An 11,200-nucleotide genomic window follows, 5' to 3' on the forward strand; every position below is an offset into this window, starting at 1 on the left:
ATCAGCAGGTTTTTGCTAATGACTTAATTAGCTATGCAAATTGTCAAATCAGTGTGAACATTGTTTTTATCGAAAACTTTACCTAAATTAATTACCATAATTAAGTAGCAGAATGTCAAGGATATTGGCTGCATAAAAGGACCTGGCAGAGTAGAAAAGAGAGGGATTCTGTCTTCAATTAAAATGTGTATCATCCTGGGGACCGAGAATACCATTCGGAATGAGTTGTGTGGGTATTGTAGGAAGGTACCTTACATATCCCTGTGTCCCAGCTCTCTGCAAGATGACAGGGCCACTCACCAGCCCTCAGTGAAAGTGGCGATTTTTGAAAGATATTGTCAAAAAAGGTTCTATTGCCCTCTCAGAAGTGCCCCGGGTCAGCAAGTTCCAAGCGTGGATTTTTTTAATTTTGAAAAATCCATTTTTTTATTTCTGCAGATTGCTAGCATTGCTCGTTCTCCGGTGTCAGGCTGCGCACTAAGGACATAAACTCGCGTGGTTGTTACACATCAGGAGGCGATGTTTATTTCCTGTAGAAATCCAATATGCGTCTCGGCCCCCCGACATTGAGACTTGACCCGGTTGTACAGCGCACACGAGTGTGTCTGTCCTAGGTCCCCCGAGCGCCTCCCGGTGTTGTTTTAAGCTGAGCTTCTCTCCCCTAAGGTTTCCCTGTAATAATGTCAGCTGCTGTTCACAGGATGTGATGGTGGTAGGAGAGCCAACTCTGATGGGAGGTGAGTTTGGGGACGAGGACGAAAGGCTAATCACTAGATTAGAAAACACGCAGTATGATGCGGCCAACGGCATGGACGACGAGGAAGACTTCAACAATTCACCTGCCCTGGGGAACAACAGCCCGTGGAACAGTAAACCTCCCGCCACTCAAGAGACCAAATCAGAAAACCCCCCACCCCAGGCTTCCCAATAAGATGGGCCTGCCCGGCGCCTGATTCCACTGTCCCATAGGCCCAGTGGGGTAGAATTCCAGTCGCAAATCTCTATCAGGAGAGGAAAGAGGTGAAATTTAAACCCACACAAACAAAACGTTTCCATGCAAAAACCTATTTCTAAACATAACGACCTGGTTTTCTTTCTTGCGATTTTTTTTCCTTTTTTTTTAATTGAGAGGATTGCTCAAATGAGCCTCCGTGGCCTCTCCTTGGAGGCCTTCACACGAAGTACAGACACTGTCCCTGGCGGTAATTGGCAGCAGCAGAGGCTATCGCACCTCCTGGCACGGTCTTCCCTCCCTCTTTGTGTTCAACTTCCTGTTCATGCACCTACCGAAGGCCATGCTGTCCGAACGTGCTCAGGATCACAGTCACATGCTGACCCCCAACTAGAGATGACTTTTTAATATTGTAAAATATTTTCTGCTTTTTGACTTGCATTTGAGAGTTTCTTGTTTCAGTAAAAAAAAAAGAAAAAAGAAAAGAAAATCTGTTTTGGGAAAGTAATTTAAATGTATTTTCCCCCCTTCACTTTCCATTGGTTTTCTGCGTAGCAAGAGCCCAAGAAGACACAGCTAGGTGAGTTTCTGGCAAGCCGACCCTAATTGGTTCTTGAGTCTGAGTTGTTTCAGTTTAGGCCAAGTACTGAAACAAGGAATCCTCAAAGATATATGGGTAGATTTTACTATGTACACAGAGATAAACGGACCCTGGGAAGTGTATGCATTTGTGAACTCGCTGTGGGTCCAAATATTTTCAAGCCATGTAATCCATTAATTTTGTGGAAAGCTTAATAAATCTGAAACTTTTTGTATTTCTTCTTTTTTTTAATTGTAACTGAGTTGACTGAGTTGGTGGTTGGTTTTTTTTTTCATGCTATAGTTCTTGTATAATATTTTGTAAATCCTTCACCTGGTTCTCTCATGGGAACTTTTCTTTTGGGGCAAGTTCAGTGTATTTATGTGAAGCTTTATAAGAGAACTAATTTTTCCATTTGCATATTAATATGTTCCTCTATACATGTAAAGACACAGTGGCTCCGTGTGTCATAAAACAGCTGTATTTTATGTATGCTTTACTGGTAAGTGTGCCAATAATAAACCGTGTTAATGACCAAAGTAACTGAATCTGAGTTTTGGTGTGAGTACCTGTGAGTCCATCTGCTCACAATTATGAGAAGTGTCAAGACGTCTCATAATTCACTTAATATCCAGACACCAAACGGAGTGGTATTATAATACCCGTGTGAAGCAGGCTCACTGCCCACCGACTTCTCTGAGACAGAATACACTCCCAGGCAGCCAGTCACATAAAAACTGATTGGTTACCCACAAATGGGCAGCCAGAAAAGATGAGAGTCATGCCAGCCAGTCCTCTTAGGCTCAGAAATGCTGCCTAGGGCAGGCAGGAAATATGTACATGCCACTGACAGATCCTGGGAAGCACACCCCTGCCCCCGTACAACATCCTGGTCACTGGAAATGCTAGGCCAAAGTACAGAGGGCTCTCTTTGTCTATTTTGTGTTGCTATAAGATTTATAAAGAGAAGAAATTTTCTTATCAACACTGAAGCTTAGAAGCCTGACACCAAGGCACCATGGCCTGGCAAGGGCTTTCTTGTGGCACCCCAAGGCAGAAGGTGAGAGGGTTGATGGAGGAACAGGGAGGAGGAAGTGGCTTTCCTACACCCTTATGAGAAACCCACTTCCAGGATGGCTCACCCACTCTGTGATAATAGCATGCATAACTGATGGGAGCAAAACTCCAATAACATTGTTAATTATTTTTAACACTGTATTTTTATACTTTGAGAATGTCATGAAATACATTTTGATTCTATTTACCCCCAACTCCTCTCAGGTCCACTCACTCAACTTGCTACCCCATCCCAATTCCATACCATCTTTTTGCCTTTTAATAACCCAGTAAGTCCAATTGGTGCTGACCATATACTCCTAAGTGTGGGCCCATCCACAGAAGTTAGGTCCAGTCACCAGTGGCCACACCCTTGAAACACTAACTCTCCCTCCCCTAGAAACTATCCCCTGTCAATACCTCCTCAGTTAGGAGTGAGGGCTGCTAGGAACCTGCCTGCTTCCTGCTAGGATGTTGACTAGATTGATCTTGTGCACACACCCAGAGCTGCTGAGGGCAGCTGACTTTGTCACGTCTTAAAGACCCCACCTCTCAACACACTGTACCACTAATTAAGCTTCTAATATGTGGAGTTTAGGAGACACACTGAAACCACAGCAGAAGGCATCTTGTTGCTGGGACAGCAGGTTAGGATGGAGCACGGAGCCTCTAGCCTCCCTCTGCTTAGCTCAGGATGCCGTGGTTCTGACATCTCCCACAGTTACTCTTCAGGTCTATGGGTGAGAAGCAGGGTAAGGACAGATGTGTACATGCCTAATGCTGAAGATATACACAGGCTATCCTGTAGCCTGAGCATCTTTTTGAAGTGTGATTCTTTTGCAGAAAATAACCTATCTACTATGCTTTTTGCAGCAGTATATCATGTCTTCTTTACTGAACTCTATTCTGAGGACAGCCTGGGAAGGCAGAGACTGATCCAAGTGGAGAGGTCTTGAGTCCCCCTACTGAGGGTGTCTTCTAGAGAACTCACCAATACTACCAGCACAGCTTTTAGTTACTCCATACAATAAGTAGGAATATTAATAGCCCCACTTTTAAAAGTCAGTGTCCCTCTACTACTTCCTTTGTCTTTATATTCTGAGTGTAGAAAACTTCGCTTGAGTACCTTTCATGTTGAAGGAAATTCTTCACATCTTTCCCACTTTACAGCAATAATGAGGTGAGGAGAGCTGTTACCAGTTGTTGAGCCTGTTTGATACACTCGTGCTAGGCAATTTCAGCTTCTCACCTCAGCACAGTTTGGACCTCCAAGAGGAATCTAAAAGAAAGTATGTGTCTGAGACTGGAATTTGACGACATGGGATTTATGAGGGAAATTTTGTTTGGAGATCAACCACTTAGGGAATGGGAAATACTGACTAAGTAAGGAAGTGCAGCCAAAGAAAGCTGTGAACTTCCTACATCTGTAATCATGAGCTGTTCTGTGAGAAGAGAGTCTGGGTGAATAAACGTCCTTATGGAGTGACTCCTCTTGTGCTAATGTCAACATTAGCACACCTGAGTCTTCCCATCGCTGGCTCTGGATCATTCCCGAGGTAAGTGAGAGTGCTGGGACCTTTAAGGTAAGATGGCTTCCACCAGTTGAGGGCAAAATCTGTGGGGAAGGGGCTTTAAGTATTAGAGAAAACCTAACACATCCAGTAGATGGTGTTTAGATGAACATGCCTTGCAAACTAGATGGCAAGAGTCAGAGCATCCCGAGTTCTGTGAAGGACATCTGGGCAGACATGGTCTTTTGAGAGGACTGCGCCTGTTGCTATGCAACGTAGATGACAATTGAGATTTGTCTAGGATGCTCCTAGACCGTAAACATTGGGTGTTTTCTAGAATAGCACATTGCTTTGCAATAAGGAAACTAAGTACAACAGTAAAAGAACCAAAGGGGGCGGGAAACATCCAGAAACAGCTGCTTCCTTGACTCCCCATTGGTGAGCGACTGAAAGAAAGACCTCCAGTTTCTTCCTCCACCTCGCCATTTTAGGTTATTCATCAGTTCTAGAAAATCATTCATATATATTGTCCTTATGTAGTCTTTGCTGATGATGACTGAGACAATTTATCTCTGTTATCCAATGTTATATTAAAAAGTCCATTGAAAACGTAGTGACTCAAGAAAATAATTTATTATGCCACTTTATTCCTTGAAGAAAAGGGCTGGCCCTACTGAGCAGTTTACACTTAAGAGTGGTAGGTGCCCCCTGCAGCCGGAGCCATCAGTGGCTTGGCTATCCGGAGCCTCCATAATGCAGCACTCAGTGGTGGGATCACTTTGTGTACCATCTCCATGGGATAAGGGCCACTCTGAGACATAGGGAGTGGGGGAAGTCAATTTTCTTCAATGGGATTGAGAGAGCAGGTAGAGGTTTTGAGTTTCTCTGGGTGATCTGGATGAGCCAGAAGGATTCATGTCCCCAACAGAGGGTACAATCTTAAGCCAGATGGGTGGATCTCATACTAGAGCAACCGCTGGTCAATATATCATCATCATCCATGAAACCCTCTCTGAAATATTTTAACATGCACTTCAACTGTGTCTTGGAGCTGCTTACTCCCCCTCCCATTTTAGAACTGCTTCTCTGATCAACAGAACTGAGAGAAACGCATAGAGATACACAGAGAGGCGGCAACAAAGACAACTAGGGGTAGCCACCACCGCAGACTGAAATCAGGGATCTGGTGACATCTCACTTGAATCCTGGACCCTTTCCGGCTTTTTCTAAGTGTCCTATGCAGGAGATACCATAAGCAGGCTTAGAATCGACTCTGGAGGGAATAGATCAGGTAACTTTCTGTAGTTTCCTATTTATGGTGAAGATGACAGAAGCCTCCAGGCCAACAGGAGCAGAGGCAGAGGTGGGAGAAGTTCCTGAGTCTCAGAGTGAGCACCTCCAGGTGCTGTCTGATCCCCCACACTATCAGCCCAGGAGATCCGAGGCTCCCAGTGTCCCACTGTTCCAGATAACTTTACCAGAGAGTATACATGGACATCCCTAAAGCCGCATAGAAAGTCTATATTAGTGGCTGGCAGTAGCATGGGGAGCTTGTCCCAATCCTGCAGCTCTGAGCCTCACCAATCTTTGTCTTTTATGCCCCTCCCAGCCAAAATCCACACATCTTGGTTGATACAGTTCAGTTAATAAGAACAGTTATCAAAAAGCTAAACTATAGAAGACAAAAAGGAAGAATAGCATATTTAGGGACTTTCCTGGATCTTGGGATTTCGAATCAGGGATTCAAAAGTTTATATCTTTGTTCCTTTTAAGGCAAGTATTAGGATCTATGTGCTGGGTTCCAAGGTCAAAACAGTGCCTCCAACATGGTGTCAGTTGTGCTAGGATATGGAGACCTGCTACAATTCCACCTCCCTGAGAGAACCATTTAGCCTTTGCTTCTTGACTCAAATGAGTTACAGCACCGGTCAGATAAAGAATTAACGATCATGTCTATGTGCTTTGTAATACATAACATAACATGAGTCAGTTCCTTAAGAATTCTTTCAGTACACAGTTTCAGTTTCTGTATAATGTTCCACTCATGGAATATACCACCGTTTATTAACCCATCTGTTGGTAATTGGTCAACTCCTGTCTTAGGGTTTCTATTGATGTGATGAAACACCATGACCAAAATGCAAGTTGGGGAGGAAAGGGTTTATCTGGCTTACATTTCATTGTCTATCACTGGAAGGAGTCAGAGCAGGAACATAGGCAGGGCTAGAAACTGGAGGCTGGAGATGATGCAGAGGCCATGAGGGGAGCTGTTTTACTGGCTTGCTTCCCATGGCTTGCTCAACCCACCTTCTTATATAACCCAGAACTAGCACCCCAGGGATGGCATCACCCACCATGGACTAGGCCCACTCCCTTTGATCACTAAATGAGAAAATGCCTTACAGCTGGATCTCATGGAGGCATTTCCTCAACTGAGGCTCCTTCCTCTCTGATGACTCTAGCTTGTGCCAAGCTGACACACAAATCCAGTCAGTACAACTATTCTTTTAATATCCTATTATAATTACATAATCACTAATAAACTGGTAAAGAGTTACTAAGAGTTTATTCACCAAAATTCTCTTATTGAAACAATACAGAATCATAGGGAAGCATAAAAGTCATCCTTGTACCTGGTGTCTACACCTAAGGTGCTTATAAGTTTCTTTGGGATAAAGTATAAGTAATATGCAGCAAAGCACAGCAAATTAAAGCTATTGTAGCTCAGAGGTGTGGCATTCTTAAACAATGTCCCCCTACCAAGGAACGCTTTGCATCTCATTCCTTCTTCCCCAGACTGGGAAGATGGCCAGTGCTTTCTTTCCGAAGTTCAGAAAGATGAGGCAGGTAATAAATAAGTAAATAAATAAATGTCAAGCTTAAACCAGTGCAGGAAAAATCCCAATGCCCTGTTTGCTCCTAAACTTCAGGAAAGTGCTAGAGTAAAGACAAGGACCATGATGGAGTGATGAGACCATGAGGCGGGTGGGGGAATAACATTCCCATACACAGGCACACTGGAGATTCTGCTCACTTACCCGAACTTAGCATCTGCTCTCACCTGTTCTCCACCAGGAGTGTCGAGGTGGTATTTAAGATCCTAAAGAAGTTTAAGTATTGAAGGAAACCTAACACATCCCTGTGAGTGGTGTTTAGATGAACACGCTTTGCAAACTTGATGCTGAAAAGTTGTAAAGGGTATTGAAATGTTATTAAAACTATAAATTAAAGAGATTGGAGAAATGCTCTCAAAGGTCTCATCCCCCATCTATACTTCTTGTTGTTTTCTATTCATTCTAGAATTTTACCACCCGGGATAGGGAAAGCCTCCTCTCTCCTTCCCTCTCCTCTTCTCTCCTTCCTTCTCCTCCTCTCTTCTTCCTTCCTCTCTCCTTCCCTCTCCTCCTCTCTCCTTCCCTCTCCTCCTCTCTTCTTCCTTCCTCTCTCCTTCCCTCTCCTCCTCTCTCCTTCCCTCTCCTCCTCTCTCCTTCCTTCTCCTCCTCTCTTCTTCCCTCCTCTCTCCTTCCCTCCCCTCCTCTCTCCTTCCCTCCCCTCCTCTCTCCTTCCCTCCCCTCCTCTCTCCTTCCCTCCCCTCCTCTCTCCTTCCCTCCCCTCCTCTCTCCTTCCCTCCCCTCCTCTCTCCTTCCCTCCCCTCCTCTCTCCTTCCCTCCCCTCCTCTCTCCTTCCCTCTCCTCCTCTCTCCTTCCCTCCTCTCCTCTCTCCTTCCCTCCCCTCCTCTCTCCTTCCCTCTCCTCCTCTCTCCTTCCCTCCCCTCCTCTCTCCTTCCCTCCCCTCCTCTCTCCTTCCCTCTCCTCCTCTCTCCTTCCTTCTCCTCCTCTCTCCTTCTCTCTCCTCCCCTCTCTCTTCCTTGCTCCCTCCCTCTGCTAACCTTCAGAGAATTTTCTGAAAATGGCTACTGCTCAGTTAAGCATCTTTGTTCCTGACAATGTGTATTGTCTCTCTCCAAGTCCACATGCCCTAGGTCCTTTTCTTTGAGTATGGATTTAGGCCATTCTGAGAAGCCATTCTCTCCCTTTTCTTTTTTTTTTTTTTTTTTTTTTTTTTTTTTTTTTTATTAAATTTATTTATTTATTAAAGATTTCTGTCTCTTCCCCGCCACCGCCTCCCATTTCCCTCCCCCTCCCCCAATTAAGTCTCCCCCCCCAGCCCGAAAGGCAATCAGGGTTCCCTGTCCTGTGGGAAGTCCAAGGAACCCCCACCTCCATCCAGGTCTAGTAAGTTGAGCATCCAAACTGCCTAGGCTCCCACAAAGCCAGTGCGTGCAGTAGGATCAGAAACCCATTGCCATTGTTCTTGAGTTCTCAGTAGTCCTCATTGTCTGCTATGTTCAGAGAGTCCGGTTTTATCCCAGGCTTTTCCAGACCCAGGCCAGCTGGCCTTGGTGAGTTCCCAATAGAACATCCCCATTGTCTCAATGTGTGGGTGCACCCCTCGCGGTCCTGAGTTCCATGCTCATGCTCTCTCTCTTTCTGCTCCTGATTTGGACCTTGAGATTTCAGTCCTGTGCTCCAATTTAGGTCTCTGTCTCTGTCTCCTTTCATCGCTTGCTGAAGGTTAATATTCAGGAGGATGCCTATATGTTTTTCTTTGGGTTCTCCTTATTTAGCTTCTCTAGGATCACTAATTATAAGCTCAATGTCCTTGGTTTATGGCTAGAAACCAAATATGAGTGAGTACATCCCATGTTCCTCTTTTTGGGTCTGGCTTACCTCACTCAGGATAGTGTTTTCTATTTCCATCCATTTGTATGCAAAATTCATGAAGTCCTTGTTTTTTATTGCTGAGTAGTACTCTAATATGTATAAATTCCATACTTTCTTCATCCATTCTTCCATTGAAGGGCATCTAGGTTGTTTCCAGGTTCTGGCTATCACAAACAATGCTGCTATGAACATTGTAGAGCATATACTTTTGTTGTATGATAAGGCCTCTCTTGGGTATATTCCCAAGAGTGGTATTGCTGGGTCCAGGGGTAAGTTGATCCCGAATTTCCTGAGAAACCGCCATACTGCCTTCCAAAGTGGTTGCACAAGTTTGCATTCCCACCAGCAATGGATGAGTGTACCCCTTTCTCCACAACCTCTCCAACAAAGGCTATCATTGGTATTTTTGATTTTAGCTATTCTGACAGGTGTAAGATGGTATCTTAAAGTTGTCTTGATTTGCATTTCCCTGATCGCTAAGGAAGTTGAGCATGACCTTAAGTGTCTTTTGGCCATTTGAAGTTCTTCTGTTGAGAATTCTCTGTTCAGCTCAATGCCCCATTTTATAATTGGGTTGATTAGCCTTTTACGGTCTAGTTTCCTGAGTTCTTTATATATTTTGGAGATCAGACCTTTGTCAGTTGCGGGGTTGGTGAAGATCTTCTCCCAGTTGGTGGGTTGCCTTTTTGTCTTAGTGACAGTGTCCTTTGCTTTACAGAAGCTTCTCAATCTCAGGAGGTCCCATTTATTCAATGAGGTCCTTAATGTCTGTGCTGCTGGGGTTATACGTAAGAAGTGGTCTCCTGTGCCCATGTGTTGTAGAGTACTTCCCACTTTCTCTTCTATCAGGTTTACTGTGTTCATACTGATATTGAGGTCTTTAATCCATTTGGACTTGAGTTTTGTGCATGGTGATAGATATGGATCTATTTTCATTCTTCTACAGGTTGACATCCAGTTTTGCCAGCACAATTTGTTGAAGATGCTCTCTTTTTTCCATTGTATACTTTTAGCTCCTTTATCGAAAATCAGGTGTTCATAGGTTTGTGGGTTAATGTCAGGGTCTTCTATTCGATTCCATTGGTCGACTTCTCTGTTTTTATGCCAATACCAAGCTGTTTTCAATACTGTAGCTCTGTAGTAGAGTTTGAAGTCAGGGATGGTAATGCCTCCAGACGATCCTTTGTTGTATAAGATTGTTTTGGCTATCCTGGGTTTTTTGTTTTTCCATATAAAGTTGATTATTGTCTTCTCCAGATCTGTGAAGAATTTTGATGGGATTTTGATGGGGATTGCATTGAATCTATAGATTGCTTTTGGTAGAATTGCCATTTTTACTATGTTGATCCTCCCAATCCAGGAGCAAGGAAGATCTTTCCATTTTCTGGTGTCCTCTTCAATTTCTTTCTTCAAAGACTTAAAGTTCTTGTCAAATAGATCTTTCACATCCTTGGTCAGAGTTACCCCAAGATATTTTATGCTATTTGTGACTATCGTGAAAGGTGATGCTTCACTAATTTCCCTCTCTGTTTCCTTATCCTTAGTGTATAGGAAGGCCACTGATTTTTTGGAGTTGATCTTGTATCCTGCCACATTACTAAAGGTGTTTATCAGCTGTAGGAGTTCTTTGGTAGAGTTTTTGGGGTCGCTTATGTATACTATCATATCATCTGCAAATAACGAGAGCTTAACTTCTTCTTTTCCAATACGAATCCCCTTGATCCCTTTATGTTGTCTTATTGCTATTGCTAGAACTTCAAGCACTATATTGAAGAGGTATGGAGAGAGTGGACAGCCTTGTCGTGTTCCTGATTTTAGTGGGATGGCTTTGAGTTTTTCTCCATTTAATTTAATGTTAGCTGACGGCTTGCTGTAAATAGCTTTTATTATATTTAGGTATGATCCTTGTATCCCTAATCTCTCCAAGACTTTTATCATAAAGGGGTGTTGAATTTTGTCAAATGCTTTTTCAGCATCTAATGAAATGATCATATGGTTTTTTTCTTTCAGTTTATTTATATGGTGGATTACATTGATAGATTTGCGTATGTTGAACCAGCCCTGCATCTCTGGGATGAAGCCTACTTGATCATGATGGATAATTTTTCTAATGTGTTCTTGGATTCGGTTTGCCAGTATTTTATTGAGAATTTTTGCATCGATATTCATGAGTGAGATCGGCCTGTAATTTTCTTTCTTGGTTGGGTCTTTGTGTGGTTTTGGTATCAGGGTAACTGTAGCTTCATAAAAGGAATTTGGCAATGACTCTTCTGTTTCTATATTGTGAAATACATTAAGGAGTATAGGTATTAGCTCTTCTTGGAAGTTCTGGTAGAATTCTGCATTGAAACCATCTGGTCCTGGGCTTTTTTTGGAA

At 43.5% G+C, this 11,200-nt stretch overlaps 1 protein-coding gene across 13 annotated transcripts in view; it reads left to right on the top strand.

Moving 5' to 3' along the window:
- Ldb2 (LIM domain binding 2) overlaps positions 1–2,071 on the top strand; it is a 337,438-nt gene extending 335,367 nt beyond the window's left edge. For 2 of the 13 annotated variants that reach the window (XM_075943653.1, XM_075943650.1), the window contains exon 8: positions 701–2,071. In XM_075943653.1, the coding sequence (XP_075799768.1) occupies positions 701–931 (231 nt within the window). In that variant the 3' untranslated portion in view covers positions 932–2,071. Of the gene's footprint in view, positions 1–438 lie in introns of all 13 variants that reach the window. The other 11 variants (XM_075943652.1, XM_075943654.1, XM_075943659.1 and 8 more) reach the window with 8 other exon arrangements.
- The last annotated feature ends 9,129 nt before the right edge of the window (positions 2,072–11,200 follow it).

Source organism: Microtus pennsylvanicus, chromosome 12 (assembly GCF_037038515.1).
Source record: "Microtus pennsylvanicus isolate mMicPen1 chromosome 12, mMicPen1.hap1, whole genome shotgun sequence".
Taxonomy (NCBI): domain Eukaryota; kingdom Metazoa; phylum Chordata; class Mammalia; order Rodentia; family Cricetidae; genus Microtus; species Microtus pennsylvanicus.